Genomic DNA, 21748 nt, shown 5'->3' on the forward strand with positions numbered 1-21748 from the left:
CTTGCAGACATATTATTAGTTTTATTCGAATACAGATTTAAACACGTCAAATATCAACATCGTCTGACTATATGTATGAACGGTACTACACCATTTCCTTCATGTCTGCATGCATTTAGTACAAATTATAATTATGGAAGAGTTGATGTCAAACTGGAGCTGTTTGCTCTTAAATTTCTCATCGGATCATCCGCCACGTTCTCTTACAGAGTTTCTCCTCCAAGGTTTACTAGAGGTACATGCCGTCGACCAAGTAATCAGGGTCGAGTCTGTTTTTCCTCAGCCTTCTTGCACCCGCCCCTAAACGTCGCAGTCGACACCCCACTATCACTGCCAGCACGACGCTCATGCCCAGTCCCACAATAAAGAGAAAGACCGCACCTGGACCTGCCTTGTGGGGGGACAACTCGTCCGAATCTGAAATAAGCACAACTTGGCCATCAAATAAAAAATACTTTAAGGATTCCAATAGTACTAACAAAGTAAGAAGAGCTACCTAAGTGAACTGCTGCGGTTGCAGCCTCGTCGTAAGGCTGATTTTTAAGGTTTTTTAAAATTTCGTCTTCCAACTTATTCTCGGCCTCCAACTCAGCACCACCATGAATTTGGGTCGATATTATTTTCACTCCTTCCTTTCTTGACTTGTCTCCATTTGAGTTTGCATTTTGAATCGAAGGCGAACTTGTCACAGCGTTAGATTTTGACTGCGAGTCTAATTTTGGTACCGTTGTGGTGTCTGATTTTGGTTGCAATAATCTCTGTGAATTTGCACTTTCGATTTCCCCTGGTTTCACACCAACGGCACTCAACATGGCGTTGTTGTTACTTGCACTTGGGTTGAAGAGTGGGTTTTGCTGGGATGCTTGGTTGAGGGCGACATTGCTGTTGGGTGGACCGTAGTAGGTCTGCTGCTGCTGCTGTTGCTGTTGCTGCAAGATGGGGGGAACTTGGAAGTTATTTAAGTTCAGGTTGGGTTGTTGTCCGTTAAATTGTGGGAGATTCATGGCTTGGTTTTGGTAACCGGCGTTGTTGTAAGGGTTGTAGGACCCTGGCCCACTAGCACCACCTAAAACCCAATATGACGATTAAGTACCACGCTTCACTGAATATTGTGCTTATCTGCATAAAAGTAAAAGTACCATAGGCAGTATTGGAAAGCGGAGAATTCGGAAGATAGTTTTGCCCCACGTAACCAGAGTTCTGCAACTGATCCCCATTTGGATAGTCGTACCCTTGCTTCATAAATGGACTGTGCAAAAACAGCATTACCAACATTTTTCACATATTTCACACCTATGTCAAATTATTGGATTTGTATATGAATACTTTAAATGCTTTTGCTGCTGCTGCAACTGGCCCCCGTAATTTTGATCCATGACACCTCCGCCCTTGTGGTTGAAGATGTGGTCGCTGTTTCCCTTCCCCAAAGGGCTCCCACTGCCACTGCTACTTTGTCCCATTCTCTGTCCCGGGTTGACTTCGTTGCCAGTGGTTTTGTGCCCTGCGGGGTTGTTGCCTCCGGAAGCGGGATCGGATTGTGAGTTTGAGGGATGTACATGTGTCGAGGGAGGTGCTTGTCCAATCACTGCAAAAGTGTAGCATTTTTCCTCCATTTAATAAGAGAACAATTGGTATTTTTGTATGCATTTTAAACCATACATCAAAACACTAAGCGACTTTCTAACGTTTTGACAATTTGAACTAATTTGAAGATCCGGTTTAGTAACAAAATCTCATGATAATATCTAAAGTGACAAATAATTACGTGACGCAAGATTATTTATGGAAGCGAAAGATGCTCAGCTTTGCGGAAAAGTCAAGCCAAGGCTTATTGACCAAGAATATCACGACGCTATTCACCATAAATCAGCACAATTTGTAAAGCCCAACAAGAATCCAAATCACTGCTGCTGTTGCTGAGCTGTAGATGAATAAGATGGAGATCAAGTTGCAACGCGTTTCCTACTGTACTCGCATCCTTATTGTTGCCTCATAGAGCGTACTTATTTGTTACATGAACCCCACGGGTTCTCCTGCTACACATCTCTAATTGATATTGGACGGCTGCTACTTTTTACACAGCCGCTGAGGACAATGTCTTTGTTCTTGATGGCGTCGTTGGCGGAGTGGCGTACGTACGTGTGATGTTGCGTTCAATTGACACGCTCTGAAAAGTTCTTTGGATCAAACAAATAATCGAATCAGGGATGCATTTGCATTTCAGTTGCTCGCTGTTGTGACGGTTGAGAGAGACGAAAGTGCAGAAATAGCAAGACATTTAAATACGACGGCTGAGCTGTGACAATTTGATAAAATCAGAGCAATAATGGTGATTCAGAAAGAGAAATCAAATGAAGGCTTTGCTACCTTTAAGACACTCTCCAAATCAAAATTGCAGAATCATTCATCCAAAATTTGCACCTTTGTTGACGACTTGGTGTTAGTTATCTATTGCTCCCAGTGTTCAGTACCTCTCTCTCTCTCTCGGTCTCTCCTTTGTAGGAATACGAGGAGGAGGGAATGCTTTCATTTCCAAATCCAACAACAAAGCCCAATTTCGAATACATATATTTTTCATGTGACATTCACATTCCAAAACAAAAAAACTGTTCGTATTCTCCTCTCCTCATGTTCAAGTCTTAAGAATCAGCTCATGCAATGCAACAAACAATCTGGATGATGGCGTCATTAATGACGTGATGTGATTGCACATTGACCAGAAACACTTCAAACAACGGTACTAATCATCCTGAATCTTGGAAAGGATAATGACTTGATTTCAAATGTCATTGAGCACACGAATAATGATGGCAGATGAGCTGAATAATTTCTTTATTCGCATAAAAGCACATCATCTCCTTGTGCGACGTCAACAACGTATGAAAGAAACCACGTGTCCATTTGCAGCCATTGTGTTGTAAGGTGGGACACAATATCCGACTGATTGTGCCACAGTTGTTTTGTGATCTTTTATCATCCGTTCAGCATTACTTGTCAACTGTGAATTTCTTGCACATGCTTCACAAGTCTTTTATTGTCGAGTTCTTATGAAAAAGGATGAAACTGTGAAGGAATACAATTTCAGCCGAAAAAAGTCATTATTTGCCCTCGCCATTTTCACCGAATGAAGCAGTATGCACACATATACGTATGAATGCAAATGCATAGAACGGTAGCAACGGGACCTCATCACCATTCTGCACAACGGTCCTTTCTAATTTCTTTCGACCGGACCGTTGCATTTCAAATGTAGGCACATATGCAAAGTGAAGCAACAATTGCATAAGTGCAACCTTCAATTTCAGGGAAGTTGACGACATGCGTAGATAAATACTTGTGAGTATATTATGCCTTTTACATGAGGTTTATGATATCAACCGTGTCACAAATGTGTTGAAAGGACATGAACGACGAGGCGAGAAGGTTGTAGAGTCAGAGAAATGATAAAAAACTTGCCACCAATTATGATTATTATTTGGGGTAGCCAAATAGCTGCAGGTGTACCTGAAGGACAATGAAGTTCTGGGCTCTCGTCAGAACCGTCCTCACAATTGGGGATGCCATCGCAGGCGTTGTAAATTGCGATGCATTCTCCAGAAGACTTGCACTCAAACTGCCATCGACTGCATCTGCGTGAAACTGAAAGAATGCAAAAAATAATGGCTTTATTAAATCATGAAAACTGTATTCTTATTTTTTTAATTAGGCTAATTAAAGCTAAAATTTAGAAATAAGTTGTTTGCAGGGGACTCATAAAATTATCATGATGACGTCATAACGCAGAGTTGACGGACATTGTCTCAATTGTTTAGAGTCAGATTATCCGTTATAATTGACCAATAAGTAATAACACATCATCGTGTGCTACACTTATCACGACTAATGTCGTCATTGTCGTAATATTATTAATATTATTACCGAGTAATTGAATCGAATGGGAAATTTTTCCACAATAACAGCAAGAAAAGCACGTATGTATGTATGTGCGTATGTAGTTAGTGGATTAATAGAGCTACATGGTTCATCATCATTTTGTTCTACATTTACCCGAGATATATAAATGGCTTCCGAAATAACTGTTCTCAACAAAACGAGCTTGAAAATGACACGACATGTAATTAACACAGTAAAACAAAATGAGATCGCGATCACGTTAAAACAATTAGTGTTAGTTCACTGTTTTACTCGACAGTTAATAACGATTGTTTTTACAATGACAATGACTCACATGCACATGTCCTTAGTAGTTGCATACACATAATCGCGTACAAGTCGTAAATAAATAAGCAACGTCACCAGCTACATATGTACTTTTAGCTCTATAACCTCTAATACACGATCAAGCCTTTTCTGAACAATGAGCAAATATATTTACACTGTTGTTCGTCAATCAACCGAAAACTGCTGCATGTCTTAAACAAGACCATGACCAAATGAACCTCATTTTAGAAGAATTATAGGTCAACCACACCGCCATCGAGTCAAATTCTTTCAGTCTCTTGAATTTGAAGGTCATGTCAAATTAACGAATAATTAATTGGTACGATCAATAAATCAGCTCTCTAATGTGCAAGGCATTCATTAAATAAAATGAAATGCATAAAGTAGAAATAGTAGTTTTAATTGCTGCATGCTTGTCAACCCCCTCTGCTTCTGCTTCGCGGTATGTTTATGGCTGGCACACAAATTACCTGCACAACATACATACTTACCTGTCGAGAGTCTCATCATTTAAATATTAATTGTGTTTCACTACCATTATTAGTCAAGTAGCATGTCATGTCAGGCAGTATTTATTGCGGGGGCTGCTTTCTTATTCCGGGGTGACTATACGATGGCCAAAGATATGCAATCTCAGTCAGTTATTGACTCACTATGCAAACTTTCGTTGTCTTTTTTAATCTGAATTGTAATTGGTATTTGCAAGTATTGCCTTGTTTGTGATCAATCTACTGATAACACCACCCAAATCAGATTGACGATCGATATTTAGTTGCTAAATTATTAGAATTATTCAAGTGGCGTCGGCGAAAGACGAAAGGAACAACGCATCATCATCGCATGTCGTATACAGAATAGCCAAGTATTGCTTGGTCTTGTAGAGAGACAAAGGTCACAGGTGCACTTCGTCGACTAACCTAACCTATAAATGGACTTAATGTTCGAAATTTTAGCAATTTCACCCACCTATAAAAAATTAATCAAGTTTAGATTACAACATAAATCAATAACGTATCATAATAATGAGGAAATCAGTATCCCATGTGAAAGACGTAGAGCTCACATTCAGCCAAAAAATGAGAGAGGTGGACGAGGTTAATTCACTTTTGAAAACTCATTAAGGTCTCATCCGACGCGATGTCGGTCGGTCGGTTGCAGAGATTGGTATGAGTTACTCCCACTGACAGAGTGGATAAGTGATTAATCGGATACAGAAAGTCATTAAAGTTCCGATGTAAAGTCAATGCAATAAGCTGACCTAAGAGTAGTGCATATGTACACTCATCATGATTACGATACTGAATAGCTGTGTGGCTGATTACACATGATTTGAACTAAAATCGCAATTATCTAGAATGACTCAAATTGAAATGTGAAAGTTTGATTGACATATCCGGAAAGGTGAGATTTGCGAGTAATATTTCTAGAATTTTAAAAACTTTTGCATAAAACTGACTTTGACGAGAACGACAACTATATGGATTAAGTTACGCATGCATACATACAGTTTTATTGTTCGGGTTGTAATAAATAAATGCAATTACGTGAACAAATGACAACCCTTTTCAACACATTTATTACATGACGCATGTACCTTTCTCAGGTAATTTATAATCTTTAACAGAATCGCAGCAATGTCATCATTAGCGTCGTCACCGTCAACTGTCAACCTACTCGAGTCAAAGTCGCCGACAGTAAAACTACTGCAGTAGCCGTCGTCGTCGTCGCTTCAAATAAACGGTGGACATTGTACATGCCAATTGAATGCAATTGAATACTGAGACGACAGTACCGTCGTCTCAGAATCCTTGCAATTTTGAAGAGAATGGAACCAAGAGGGAGATGACAAAGACGAAATGCCGAATCTGTTTTGTTATTAATTTTGCACATAACGGGAATCCTGGTTTTGGATGAGTGAGATTGAATACAAAACCTGTCCCGCAAGGAAGAGCGAGAATAATGCAAATCTCGAGGTGCAAGTACTTTTTGTCTTTGAAACTGGTGATCTATTGTCTTATGAATCACGAAATTCCAAGTTTTTATTTAATATGCTCCTTCCATCAGTAGAATTGTAGACTGCGATCCCACACTATTTGTATCCACATATTTACAACCAAACATTACAAAATGCTACGTGTAATTTTGGTATCGATCTTCGACATATTGAGAAATTGGGTCTGCAAACATGTATGCAATGTTTAGGATGCGACCGTGTCTGTGGTCCAGGCAGGAGGGCAAGCTATTGGATGTTTTTGGGTTACCTACTTTTCTTTTTTACTCCTCACGACGATTCATGTCATGTCTTGGTGTACATATGTATTCATTCTTCATGATCAAAGTTGGGCTGCGTTTTTTAAAAGCAAAAAGTTGATGGTGCCTAATAAGTAAATCCTCTCGCTATCATGAGCACACTAGATGATACTAGGAATGGAAAACTCGTCTCCCTCCAAGACAACTTTGGAAGTTGTTTTTTTTTCTTTTACGAAATGATGATAAACGATAAATCATCACTGTCAACATCAACTAAGAAGCACATAATTTTCCTAACGGAGTTGAGCGAGGGAGGCTGCACAACCCAAAACCAAGGATATAAAGTTAATAGAGATAAAATTTTATGTTTCACCACGACCAGCGTCGTCGTTCGTTTACAGGCTTCTCTGCAAATTAAAAACAAAAATTCAAAGTCAAGGCTTAAAAAGTCACAAAAGCAGAAAGCAATTTCCTGTTCAGTCAACAGAGATGTGGCAGTTTCGTTGGTTCGCTACGTTCATTTTTACTCTTCTTTTGTTTGCCCAATTTTATGAGCACTTCATGACTGGGTGAATATCCCGTCAATTGATTGCGCCATTTTCATCCTTTAATCACAATGCAGCACGTTCAAAAGCATATGCACAACTTTGTTCAAAGTTAGTGAGTGAAACATGAAAATATGAAGAAACTGAAATTCTTGTCAGGCAAATTTCTTCAAAAATTGGAAAATATACATATGCAAAACTTTTTTAATTGCATTTCTTAATTCGCACAAAGTCGTCAAAATTAACATTTCATTTCAGAAGAATGAGAGGAAGTGCTATAGACCAAAAGCAGATAAGAATCTGATAATTTCTCAAATCTTAATTATATTAAATGTCCGCTCTTTAATATGACTTATTTCCTGCAAAACCATTTTTATGCATATTTACGTACGTACTTATGCAGCACTTGGTTTTTCAACTCAAGTATGCTTTGCGTTGTTTATAGCCAAATTCAAAGTACTTTTTGGTGCTGCACAAATCTCTGCCAAAATGTACTCAAATAGTGGAATTACTGGGATGCGTTGATGTGTGTGCCATGCAGAACTTGGACGGACAGGTCAATGTTAAAATTAATTTGTTCTGTCAGAATCACAACAAAAAGTCGTTATACGTGATCTGAGTGGGGCCAGTATTCAAAATAATCATCTCTTCTATATCTAAACGGGTACCACCAGACCAGATTAATTAAACATCTCTAATATTAGAACTTATGCACTCCTGTCACCAAACATGCGTAAATATTTAACCAAATCCGTACATAGCATATTCCATGGCTAAATGAGCTACCTCTAATGCGTTGTTTCTGAGTGATTTGATCTAAATTTGTCGCTATATTTACGCACGACAATTTGTAGTATGGGCAATGACTAATTATTTGCAATTAATCAACCTGATCTTGTTTGGGACTCTGCACTCCAACAGAGAGCTCATTCACATATCTGCATAACCTGAATCATAGTAAGTAAACACACATTTGCTAGTAAATCAATGTGCATAATAAGTAAGTGAGTAGCCCCTCTCATGCGTCAAATACCAATATTTATGAGATTGACCATTACACGTAATTTTTAGATCACCACAAAAGTGCCACGCACACAGATTATGCTATGAATAATTGCATAAATACGTCATGTGTAAGCACCACACCCAATTACAGCTCCTCTTCTATGCAACATAAAAAAGAACACTCAATGAGTCGAGAATTTAAAAAAAGAGTGAGCAGAGAACGGTAAGTCATTTCTTTCACCATGTCGAATTGTTTGCAGCAGCAGTGCCTACTGCCTTGTAACCAAATCTGCTTGTCTGCGCTGCGGATGTGCTCATTGAAATATTCGAAACGAGAAGATGAGATTCGTCGACCATCACAAAAGTGTGTGTGTGATAAGGGCAGAATAATGTAATAATAAATGCCTTTGAGAATTTACAGTTGAGCTGGGACTGTGATGTCTCCTAAGCTGAAGTGGTTTTACGTATAGTGAAATGTGTACCTCGATGAAGCCCATTGTGCCGTTGTAGGAAAAGTCACCTGAGTTGTAAGTACATTGTGCGAGGGGTACTATGCTTTGCCCAATAACGTGCATCAAGAGGAGAGTAGTTCAGTTCCCACTCTCTGTGCGCCAACGTTGTTACCTTTCCTCGTAAAGTGGTCGCGAGCAGTATTTTGTGCGTGGATCGAGTCGTACCAATCCATTTGTGTTTGGTTTCCTATTTTTCCATCATTTTTTGTGATTTGTAAGTGCAAAGACGATAAGGGAATTATTTTTAGTTGCTTTGAATCTATTCGTGTTTCATGAGAGTTATTATTAGTATTTATTTCATTGCACATGTCGAGTGGATCAAGTTGAGCTATTGTGCGTGGCGTAGTATTTAGATTTCAGTTGATTCAATTCTTGGAAAACGGTATAAACGGTTCGCCACCAATTAACAGGGGTAAAAGAGTCCAATGTTTTTAGCAATGATCAGATACATGTGTAACTAAATGCGGAATATGTACGATTTAGTGGAGAGGAGATTATCATTGTCCGTCTATCAGGCTCTGCATGCTATCTTTTTTTTTAAAACTACGAGCTGACAGATTATAGGAATTTATTATTAAAAGTTGATTTAGCCGATTAACATTTACAACCAGTTTAAATTTAATCTGCATACTTCCACTCTCAACTGGTGACTGATAGCTTGGATTATGCATTGTTTGTCAAAAAATTCCATTCCATTTGAAAGATTATTTATGGGATGTATGCATGTAGATGAATAATTACGAGGTGGCAGGATGGCAATCTCGACAACATTCCTCTAGATAAGAACACGGCATACATTTGTGCATAATGGCAATAACAGAGGATGATAAGTCTCCTCAGCTCACGGTATGAGTTTTTCATGGGGTGTCGATGATTTGATCTGACGAGATACCTATGGACAAGGCTTTATGTCTTTGTAATGAGCTCATTCAAGCATCTGCAACACATTATATTTGTATTAATGAGCATTATTAAGCGAGTTTGACGAGACTTGTTCAGTCCGTGTCGCTGCCTGCGGTGCTAATTGATTTATAATCATCCTCATTTAATCATTTCGTAATTGTGCACAAGATTGTAAAATGTATATTTTGTTGTTAAAGTGAGTTCTTCTGCTATAATCCGCTATAATGGCTTCAAAGCTAAGACGAGCACCATTATTTGGAATGGATAGTGGATTCTCCATCGTGGCCCCGTGCAAACCCAAGGTAATACCATTTTAGCCATTTTAAACCATTTTATACCCAAAAGAGCCAATTAATATTCGTTCATCGGGTGAATTGTGAGCATATATGTACATATTGACCCATAATCTCATTTTCGTTTTCATATTCTGCATCGCAACATATCTGTAGTATGCTGCATAAAGTTGTTGGTGTTAATTACTCTCCTCGCCCAGCGAGAGACCATTGTAACCCTTTTGCTGACGGGGATCAAAAGAAGCGAGCTTTGAATTGATTATTCTCAAATTCGCCAATTAATTAACCGTGCACCAACTTTTACAAATTGCAATTTTACAAATAACGGGATTTCATGCAATATGCAAAATGTTGTTTCAATTTATGGGAATAACCAAATTACTAATTTTTATTCCACTCTTGAAGTTGTGTGAAATCGTTGTAATCAGTCCACTTGGATTACCAGTTTCCTCTTGATTCGCAAGTATACGCAACAGGGTACGAATTATATGCTTTCAATCGACACCTATAAATCTGCCACCAGGTAGAAAATGTCATAATTTGTATTAATAGCGTACACATCTTTCTAATCATCTCGTTCTGCTTCCTTTGTTTATCAAATTAGTGGTGAAATCGATGTGTTGCACAATAGCAAAATGTGTAACAAGTCCATGCAGCAATCTGCATACGAAAGATACTGCATTTAGGTTAACTTATTGCTAGCCTTCTGAAAATGTGGCTTTCATTCAGTGAGAATTCGTGATAGTACAAGAATATCACAAATCTTTTGTTGCTCGCAGGATGATGCCAACCCAAATCGATTTATGACAGGGACAAGAACTACATACTAAATTTTTCATATCAAATTCGCAGCAGTACTCAAAGCCCTTGCACATCCTTCGAGATACACGTTTATTAGATTTCCTCGAGATTTATGTCTCATTTCCCGTGGCAGGTTGAGAAGTTTGTAAACATGATTACGATAAAGAAAAGCGTAATTCGATCCACGCTGACTGACTAATCTGCAAATGTACACATGTCCTCAATGTACAAACACTTGTTCCCTCAACTCGTCCCTTTACATATCCCTGTCAAACTCATCAAATGAAATTAATCCAAGGCGTTTGTTGTCATCCAATAATCATTACTGTTGCTGCAACCACAGCGCAGCAAGAAATGGCAGACGACAACAAGCAAATGATAATGGTGATATAATGGGACATTTATTTTTGACCCAGATGAAACGACCGCAAGGTGTAACACTTAGCTAATCAAGGTTCTCAAATTGGTCGGTAAATCTCATACAATTGTGCGTAAAAGTCTGTGAAATCGTACATATTAAATTTCAACAAGAGAAGAGCCAATCCGTACAAATTATTCTTTATTTCGACACCCGCACGATTGTATTATTTTTGAAGGACGCCAACTTTTTGTCCACTTTCAATCGTGGGACAATTGATCTGCTTTACACCGATTCAGTTGGGTCAACACCCTTCATCACAAGAAACCACGATATTTATTCTGAAAATGCTGAAAGTCTTAAAGGAAATGGCAGCCACACGCATCCATCCATGATTCTCAATAGTTCTCATTATGACTGCTTGATTTACTTGTGTATAATATGGCAATTGAGATGGATGTTCCCACACATGTGGAACTCGTGTTATGTCACGCAGGATTGTTAGCCATAGTTCATTGTTCTTCTGGTGTGTGTGCTCGTCACGGAAACAAATTGTGAGCTTTCAAAGAGAGACATCTCCATCCCAATTGCATTTTCATTGCGACTTAATTATCATAGCACCTGACACAGGAGGAAGTACGTACGTACACCTTCCATAAAGTGCAAGGAAATGGGAAACAATTGAATTGGCCTCGCAAAAAGAGAGCATTCTTACTGCCCAGCTCTACAGAGAGAATTAAAAGTAGCTCTTTTGGAACATTACACTCTTGTCTTAAGCCTGTTTTAATTAATCTGGCCCAAATTGTTAGGAAATGAAATGAAACTGGGCAAAAATGGGAACGCTTTTCTTCCGTTCCCATTCCGAAACACGGCGGTCCACTCAGGACTTGAAAAGCGACTTTGGCATTTGATGACTTGATAAAATTGCCTTTAGTTCCACACTTCATCAGAATTGCACTGCAGATTGTTTGCGAAATGCTTAGACGTGCAAAGTGCAAACAAATGCAATTATTATCATGCGTTTCAAATTATGAAACGATCTGAACGTACGTACATAACATTTCTATTTTCTATTCTACGGCTGCTGGTCAGATTTTTATACAAGGACCGTAACTGCAGAAAATCCCATCAATCAGGAAATCACGATCAATCATTATTACTCGACATAATTATGATGAGTTGCCCACATTTCATTCTGCAGAAAGGGATTATTATTCCTCGCTTCTTATTCTTGCTGCAAGAGTATAATCAGTTCATCACTAGTCGTCTCTCAAAATCGGCTTCGTGTCAAATTCATACAGCCGTCACGCTATCAACAGCTATCCACAAATCAAAGCCTGCATTCATCCCTTGCATACCATGCACTGCGAAGAAAGGGAAGATTATTATAGTGGCATCTCTGAAAAAACTGTCTGCATTCATTTTAAATAAGTAATGTACGAGTACACAGTATCATTCACCCAGCTATTGACCGGCGTAATGAAGTAAAATGAGAAATAATTCGTGGAACAAAAACTTTGGGGTTTATGAAGCTGAGAATTGGAATAAAGTCTGCATATTAGACTGAGATTCAGATGCTACATATCAGTCACATTACTTTTCAACGCCTGAATGAAAAGTGCTACTTGGGGAGGTCTTAAAACTTTCTGAATGGTCGGATTTATTCGTAATGATACTTGGAGCTTTCACCTCCTTGTGGAGACGACGTGTAATTATGTATCCAACAATAAGTATATCTAACCACGGGAATCTTTTCATCGTCAGAACTTTAGCCAACTCATGTAAAGCAATGTGTATGTATGTTGAAGGGAATTGTAACCTTTTCCCAACTAAAAGCTTCCTCATGATATGTATGATTGACCACAACGCTACATACTTGTTGCTTGATTTCTACGCAAAGTACGTACTTATTTTGATAAGCATTGCACCATCTGTGCATACTTATGCTTATGTATAGGAATAACAAATGCGTATGTTGATGACAGTTTAATAATGACGATTTATCGTACATACATCAGTTACATGCTTACATTCTCTTTAAAAGTTTGTGCAGTACAAAATTGATCGAAAATACTATTACTACTAATAATAATTTGGTGATGTTGTTTATCACAGCCTCCCAATATGATCAGCACAACGTATAGAAAATGCGTATCGAAGGAATGAAAATGCTAAAGATGTGTCATTTACAATTCGCAACATCGAATTAATCGTGTCTTGCGATATGTTGTGCGTGATTGAGCCGTTGTTTGGTCTGGTCACATGGTGAAATCAGTATTAAGAGAGCCTCATAATTATGGATGGGGCCAAGCAGGGGGTGGTGGACGCAGGTTAAGTGCAAATTCATGACAGACGATGAATTCACGATACGATAAATAGAGAGAGAGAGATGTTCCATATGAATATCTCTCCTGAATAAAAGGCTTCGATGCCATTTTTTGCGACTTTCAGTGGTTCACTTCATCAGTGAATTTTGCAATGAGTGGTGCCAATGTAAAGTCGAATCGTGTCACAATCAGGATAAGAGGCACAGACAGGTGCATCGTGACCACTGGCTGTGCTAGATGCATTAGAGACCAATGATGATTACACATTCAACCATCATAATAATAACTCCGACAATTGAGTCTGATACACTGTACGACTTGAAGATATGTACTAATTCACAAAGAAAGCATAGGAAAAATATCCCCAGGACCGTCACGAAGACACCACCCCCACGACGACTGAGAAGTGCAAAATTAAAGAATTGAGAAATCTCAAATGTCGATAATCGCTACACAGGTTTAATTATCGTTATCAAAAAATGATGGCAGATTTTACGATGACAAGTTTCCCTTTATGATTTGTTGATGAAGTCGTAAACTTGCCTGAAAGATGTACTTATTAAAATGTAAAATTGATAATTAGTACATGTGTTACACACAAGCAGAGTGATAAATCTGTTACTAAATGTTTTTTACTATTTGCGAGAAACTTATTTGTATTTAAAATCTGCAAATTTCTGTAATTCCTTGATTACCTGCACAAGTCGTCAGTTTGCAATGAAACGACGATCAGAGTACGAGTGTCTCGAAATTGCATTCTTTTCGATTACCTAAACCAATGAAACTGAACAAGTGACGCGATAATGAATTGCTAATTGATAAAAGATGTGAACAGAGCGAAGAAGCAGCAGCACGTACAAGTTTCTCATGTTCATGAAAAGAAGATGAAGACAAAGCAACAGTTTCTACTTTTTTCTGGTAACATAACTTGCTAAAAGAGACACAACAATGACACCGAACTCTGATCAAAGCAAGAAACGGGAGAAACAAAGCAACACTCTTCTCGACTCCTTGTACGAATAATTCGTCAACAAGCAAAATAGAAAGCACTAATATTTAAAAGTAGGAGGAGGAGGAAGTGGGTCGACAATCTTCCTCACAGTTTGTCTACTATGGCTGGCATATTAAAGTACTTTGTTAAATGCTGAAAACGATACCATTTTGACTGAAAAGCCTACTTACGGGTGTAGGAAAAATTATGGGCGACATAAAAATGAAATTTACACGTTTGGCCAATCCACCCAAGAATCAAAATGTTCGCAACCCATCCATTTTATAAAATATGCAGAAGGGTTTTAGCCGTCTGACTGGAATCAGCCTTGCATATTATTCATTCATGGGAAAGTTTTAACGTGATGAAATTACGTGGTTTCATTTTAAACAATTTTGATCTGTGTGAGAAAAAATCAGTCAAGTGACAAAACAATTTTTCGCCTTCCACTTTCATTAATTATTCCAATCTCTTCCATTGCATTTGTTCAAGGGAAACTTCCAATATTTGGCAATGATTCAGCCATATCAACTTTAACGCTGTACGCTCAATTTTTGCAATAGATTAGCAATAAAATAACCATATAAATATAATGCAAATCTGCAAGTTATTATCCTCCCCTCTTTCTTCCAAAGGAACATAATCTGGGTTATTTTCGAATATAAATCTACATGAGATGACACGACTTTTGATTTATTCAGTAATTTTACAAACGTTGATTTTCTACATAATGAGAAAGGGGGGGGGGAAATAAAATCGCAAATCGTGAAAAATTCGCAATTATTACAAGAGTGTCCAAATATTTTTAATTAGTACAAACCCACAGCAAAACTGTATTAATTAGAAAATTGTGACTCTTACCGCCGTCGAGTGGGCCTAGCAAAGGGACGATGGCCGATGCTGACGTGGGTGGCAGGGCTCCACCCCCAACATTGTTCCCCTCACTTCTGCTGCTGACAATCGGAGTCAGGTTGCCTTTGCTCATCCCCTTTTCCAACAACTCGTCCCCACGGCTCCTGCCAAATAATGGAAAGTTTGCATGTTTTACAACGGTACGACTGCCCGATAAGGTTGCGTTCATTTACGATTTATGCAAATTTATTTTATTATGCGTTACGTAAGCCCATGCCATAAAATCAGTGGGCATTGTTTTACTTCTTCTGCTCCTTCCTACAAGAAGTGCACATCATCCCACTTAATCGTGTCAGTTACAGATAAATACTCGCAACAATAGAATTTACGGAATTCGCCTGCCTTGCTCCACATTATGACATGTTTTGAGTATTATGCACCATTTTTGGGTTCAAGTTACCTTTCTGTGAACACCACTTGCATACGAAATCAGGAAAGCTGGCTGATCTTGGTCACATTTAGCAATAATATCAGAGAACAGGCAGCCTTGGCTCCCCCAACAACAAGACCACGGAACAAGTTTCTCACCCACTGAGTTCTTGTTGTTGTGAGTCTTTCTCCTTATGGCGTTAAACTCCAGCCGTGCCTTTAGAAAGTGTCGCAAATAACAAATTTCTAATCATCACGATTCACGATTCATTTTTATAATATGCATTTTGTAGCGTTGTTACTACAACTTGCTCAACACGGATACATCAATTTGGAATTTGTGAGGAGGATTTTTTGTAAATTTGTTTTAGGATTGGCGTATATACGTTGGGCGGATGCGATGCTACGATGAGTCTCATTTCATTACCATTATGATGGATCATATTTCAAATTCCGTAGTAATGACAGGCTTGCAATATCACATTATCATCATGGTAATTTTTCCCCTCCTGATTATGGATGGGGGCTGAGAATATCGTGCCACATGCGTCCCAATTTTATCTGGCTGAACATTATCCTCCCTTTTCAATATCAAGAAAATACCAAAATGAGCATGTAAAATCAATTTATGCTCTCAGGATCAGCCAAATATGCTCGAATCATTGCTAGTTTTAGTAGAAAAGTCAAGAAAGAGTAAAAAAGCTGATATCAAAATAGAGAAGACGTACAGCCGAGGTGACGAATGAGTTTGAGGAGATGAGATTACTTTCATGTCAGAAGTTACATTCTGTCAGATGCTGTTTGGTTGGTCAGAGTGCTCTTGACCATTTTTGACATATTCCTGATAATACGACAAGGGTCGAAAAGATAAATGACAACTTTTACTTGGGTTCACAACACGAAACACGGACTTCGAAATAAATCACTGCATCTTAGAGACTCAGAGTCTAATGCATCTGCACATCCCCCAAGTAATTATGTAATGGTTGATAAGCTTGTGCATACCTGAGTTGATTTAGCTCTGTTTCGTGTTGGTTATTTCCCCTTCCGTTTGAACCTGCGTTGGAAGAATGCGGCGGATTATTATCACTTTGTACGTTGGAGGACGTCTGAATTTCCTTTCTTCTCAGAATTCCACTCATATATTGGATCTGGGAAGTAAATTTGCAACGAAAGTCTTCCGGCGGCCCACAGTCGAACATGTAACAGCTTCCAGAGCTCTGAAAACCAAGAGATTATGTTCTTTATTTTAATCTGGGAAGCTTATGCATAAAATGTCACACAGTTATTCCAATGTTGGTCATTATATGCGGACATGTGATTAAACTTATCACTCAAAACATCCATCAACCTTACTAAATACTTGGTATAATACTTTTTTGTTTTATTTTTTACAAATTCTTCATCTTAACTAATTCCTGCAACGTAGAATAGTTGCATAAAATTGCGCATTAATTAATCAGCCTTACAAAGGACAGACAGCCCCAAACTGTATGCACCATGTTTTTTTCGAGCCGGCGACTCTGTTGGTTTGCAATTTGTGCATGGAGATTGAACTTTTATTCCTAGTGAACTTTCCACAAAGGAGCCTTTAACTTATTCACATATTGTTTACACCAAGCGTGACAAATGCATAGAATTGGTCTCGGTAGCCAAAATCCTACATATGCATGAACATTTTTAGATAGTACCTCGCCTCGTGCTGTAATCACGATTTAGATGCTGTTGAGGAATTTGTAAAAGTGAGCAAATAAAATCCTTCGCAATTTCAAATTTAGAATGCAACGAGTCTATTGCAACAGAGCCAAAAACCACTTGTTTATTGTTCAACGGTTAAAAATAAAAGTGTATATTTTCAATGAGGAAAATCTTTATCACATTATTGGTAACTTTTTTTTACTAGTTTGGCATTATCTTCTTGACTGAAAATGAGTCTAATCATAAATTAATGCGATGAATAATGAGCTCATCATGCACACCGCTCCTCATTTCTGGTACTTTCAAGATATGGCTTTTTCTCAGATAATTCAACTTTTCATGTGTTAATTCGCACATTGATTTATTTGCATTTGAAATCTGTGCATCATGCAAAGCAAATAAGATATTTATGCAAGTGAATAATTTCCCAAAAATCCATTCAACAAGATTAGATGTAGATTGTAAGGTGTTTCTTGTCTTGAAAATTTGAGTAGTAATGAGATTATCAGATGTGCAACTGCCAATTATTTACACCTGTAGACACTGGCTCTGATTGACTCTCTTTTTCCACTGAAATACTAATTCAGAAAACCAACAAAAAATAAATTCGTAAGCAATAAAAGCTTATTATTTACGTACTCAATAATATTTGGGAGACGGAGATTATTTATTTTTAGATTATATAGGAAAGCAACTTGTTGAGGTTGGGCAGCACGGCAAACGAAGCTCGACGATTGATGACGCACTGCTAATAATTTGCACAACGATCTGTCATTGTCAATTGAAATGTCCTATGTACGAGCTCAATGGTACATATGTACTAATGCCTGTTGTTGTGCAATTTCTACCAAATTGCCACAAGTAACAAACACTTGTTGATACTCTACAATTGGGTTGGAAACTTGTGCTCGTCGAGTGGGCATGAATGAATATAATTAGTGTGCATACCATAAATATCGCATCTTGATACTACTGTTTATGTCAAAATCGAGTGTCAAACAAGACTCAATTATTAGAAGGAGAGAGAGAGAGATAAGAGACATATGTAATTTACTACCAGTGCGTACCACAACAAATAATAAATATTGGCCATGCATGCTGAGAAGGAGTGATTTTGAATGGACCAATGTCAAGTAATCAATGGAGAGGACATCATGCAGTTCATTGTTTACGAAGCTGTCCGTCGCACGCATGCCACATTTAAATATCTGACTGACTGACACATCCGCCATGCATAAATACGAACCTTTTCTTGGAAGACGGCGACGTTGCAGTACGGGGTGCGACAACAGAGGGTCAAACACTCCTCCCTTCCGTTCATCCCCAGGTCGGACTCGTTCAGGAAGCGGGCCCCCAAGTCCACAGAATCCTTGGTCCGAATGATGCTCCCCTCGCTTATCTCATAGTTGGGGAGGCACATGGACGACGACACGACTCCTCCACCCCCCGACGACGTGCGAGGACCACCCAAATTGGCTGGGAATTCGTCGTCGAACAAGGAGTCTTCAAAAGGACCGTTGTTGACGTTTATGCGGCTGCTGCCAAAGGGGTTGGAGTTGTGGGAGGAGGACACGCAGCTCGGAGACCACAACAACACTGCTAATACCACGAGAACCACAGTGCGACTACGACAAGACGATGTCTCGAGATTGTCATTTTTACTCGTCTGCCCTAAAAGCTCCATTCTGCTGACCGAATTTACACTACTAGAAATTCTAGATTTACGAGGAAATAAACTTGGAGAAAACTTGTTGACGGAGAAATCTATTTAGATATGTAGTTATCTGAGTAGTTGTTATCTAATTAAGCCTCCTCCCACGAAGGGAGAATGTTCTCGGCATAGCGGGCAAATATCTGCTTAGAGGCCAGCAGAAATTCCAGCATGTTCACTTGCAAATGTCAAGTGGCAAATGGTTGGTAGAGCAGCAGGTTGGGAAACACTGACTTTCGACTGACTCCAAGGGGCTGCTGACCAGAAGAACGTGGAGGAGAAAGTTATGTGTCGGAAATTCTCGTGCATCGATTTTCCATGGCTCGCCGTTATACAAATACCCGGATTCGGGACTTTTAGGTTGGACTACATAATTACAAAATGATGAAAAGTGGAAAACTGCAGCTTTTCAGTTAGATATGTCATGTAAAAAGTGGCTTTCGTATGCATATTAGAAAAGTAATTCGAATGGGATAGCAAATTATGTAATTCCGCCTACAAGTCATTCCTATTACATGTATGCACATATTATACAAGACTCGAAAGTTAGCATGCACCCGTAACTCTATTTTTGTAATTAGAAATCGTGCACCTCTTTTTGGTGTGAAAGAAAACATGGTTGCGATGATTCAGTCATTATTCAACATGCGACCAATTATTGCTATACTTGGATTGATTGTGAATGTAACTTTCCATCCGAATATTGCTCAGTTATTGGAGAAGTTGTGCATAATTGTGGTGGATGAGATCATAGCCTCGGCAGATCAGCCATGAGACTTCAGTTTACAGAATCCCAACCAGCTACATATTTTCACGCTTATTATTCTTTACTTATGAAAATAGCGTAAACATGGGTTGACGTGGGGCATTTATTGCACTTAATCCATGATCCGCTAATCTCTGAAAACCAATTTACCACTTCAAAAGTTGAGGTTTAACACTTGTATAACATATGAACATACATATGTGTACTTTGGTTTTCATGCTAATTTTTGAGTGGGGTGATCCTATTGCGTAAGGCGTGTCTCATGACGACACGGATTTTAGCCAATGAAGAAAATTAGAACTCCATTCTCAATAACCATTCAAATCATCCAGTTTGTTATGTCATATTGCTGACAGTTTTTGAAATTTGAAAGCCATGCCCATTTCATGTAAAAAATCTAAGAAAAAAATAATAAATTATGACAAGTATTGACAACTCTCCCATCGAGCAACAGCTTCTATGCCCGAAATCGTATTAGAAACTTCAATTTGGTTGGACGTTTTCAACCCCGTTTGGAGAAAGCTAGAAATCCGTCCTAAAAAAATCTGCGTATTAGCTCGGGCCATATGACGATTTGAAAGTCCAGTTCTCAAAAACTGACTTAAGGCCTTTATCCCATCATGGTTTCAGTCTTGCGTATGCAGTTTATTTACATGGCGTCGTCCAAAACACAACCCATTTACTTGGAGATGCAACAACCATGATGTAACGTCTCCTGATGAAGCAGCAATGTTAAACAGATGAACCTTGTATACAGAACTGGTTAAAATGGATGCCTAGTGTTACATAATGCCCAAGACCCACTAAAAACTGCTTGCTTATTAGCCATGTTTTTTGCCATCATGTGAAATAACCTAACCTAACCAAATATTTGCAGAGCAAAGCACACTATTCTTCTCCTTATCTGCACTTTGCACAGAGTGTGTGTTGGAGTGTATAGCTGATGAATCATCGCTAAGTATTTGTTATACGATGCACAATAATTTCAATTCCCCAGCCCCGTAAGGAAAATAATCATCGCGTCTTAAGGGCCCGGGGGAAGTTGCTTAGAAATCATGTCAACTTTGACCATAAAATTCAGCAATGCGCAAGAGGGCACATTTTTCAAATTATGTTTAATTTGTTAATCATATCTTTAGGTTTTACTAACTTTTTTTTTGACAATGTGCCCTCTTGCGCAGTGGAGATATTTGGTCATAAAGTGAGCACAAATTGGCTTAGAATTGCAAAATTGATGGCATGAATTGCATTTTGAGTATCCATGGAACAAAAGAAAACAACTTTTTCAAAAACTTGAGGGAAAAGTGATCAAACAAAAGCTTTTGGACGTGAGTGTACCATAGAAACGGTGTCAATTAATCTTTATAGAGTAATAAATAATCCTAGATTCCTAGCAATTATTGTTGCTAACATAAAATCAATTTTCGAAAAGTAAATCTTCCCCCGGGCCCTTAAGTCAAACAGAGCTACTTAAGCACATATGAAAAAGAGAACTGCTTACTCACACAAGGCACGAAATGACACAACTGAAACCCTCCACGAAGAGATGCACACAAAGAGATGTGTGCATGCATACGGATGGGGAATGTCATAATCTAAATGTGGGGTTGAATTAGCCAAAGCGACGATTAAGCCATGCACGAGAGAAAATGAGGACTGATGTTCAGATCGATCCCCTCATAAAAAAGTCCCTTCATCGTCGTCCGCACCATCCCTCGCTTTTTTAGGGACAGAAGATGATAGTGCAAAGTTGGTGCAATGCAATGATACATAATACTCTCCGTAATGTCCAACTTGGGGAGTTTCCAACTAGAAGTACAGAGTTTTAATAGAAATTTGTGCATTTCATGAAATCATGGAGGATCAAAGCATCTCGTTTATCTTCTCATTTGTAACATACGCTGTTCTGGGCAGTGGTGTCTAGATAAGACTTGGCCACCACAAAATATCTGCACCCCCACTCGTTTATCCTCTGTTAATGAAAGCCCTTTCGGTTTCGGTACAGTACGTACGGCCACAACATTTTGTGGTGCACATACAGAGTCAGAAGTCAAGGCAGCACGGTTTAACAAATACTGAGAAGAAT

At 38.7% G+C, this 21748-nt stretch overlaps 2 protein-coding genes across 2 annotated transcripts in view; one reads left to right on the plus strand and one right to left on the minus strand.

The window, feature by feature from the left end:
- Position 1: 1 nt before the first annotated feature.
- On the minus strand, positions 2-19543 carry LOC110859377. The gene is made up of 8 exons (XM_022108325.2): positions 18432-19543; positions 16493-16707; positions 15068-15222; positions 3505-3639; positions 1327-1585; positions 1140-1249; positions 497-1066; positions 2-417 (listed from the first exon to the last, which is right to left on the minus strand). Exons 1-8 carry the CDS (start codon positions 18867-18869, stop codon positions 230-232), a joined length of 2070 nt encoding a protein of 689 aa, XP_021964017.1. The 5' UTR covers positions 18870-19543; the 3' UTR covers positions 2-229.
- Positions 8593-21748, plus strand: part of LOC110859357 (protein phosphatase 1 regulatory subunit 14C) — a 19902-nt gene continuing 6746 nt past the window's right edge. The window contains exons 1-2 of the mRNA XM_035859436.1: positions 8593-8747; positions 9634-9738. Coding sequence (XP_035715329.1) covers positions 9661-9738 — 78 coding nt within the window. The 5' untranslated portion in view covers positions 8593-8747; positions 9634-9660. The remainder of the gene's footprint in view (positions 8748-9633; positions 9739-21748) is intronic.

The sequence above is a fragment of the Folsomia candida genome, unplaced genomic scaffold (genome assembly GCF_002217175.1).
Source record: "Folsomia candida strain VU population unplaced genomic scaffold, ASM221717v1 Fcan01_Sc025, whole genome shotgun sequence".
Lineage (NCBI taxonomy): Eukaryota > Metazoa > Arthropoda > Collembola > Entomobryomorpha > Isotomidae > Folsomia > Folsomia candida.

Bases quoted from the DNA above. Each gene is read 5' to 3' on its own strand.
- LOC110859377 (XM_022108325.2), bottom strand. From the start codon at position 18,869: ATGGAGCTTTTAGGGCAGACGAGTAAAAATGACAATCTCGAGACATCG. The intron at 16,708-18,431 runs GTTCGTATTTAT...CTTGGTTTTCAG, and splicing joins TCGCCGTCTTCCAAGAAAAG to AGCTCTGGAAGCTGTTACAT. The intron at 418-496 runs GTAGCTCTTCTT...TGCTTATTTCAG, and splicing joins AACCGCAGCAGTTCACTTAG to ATTCGGACGAGTTGTCCCCC.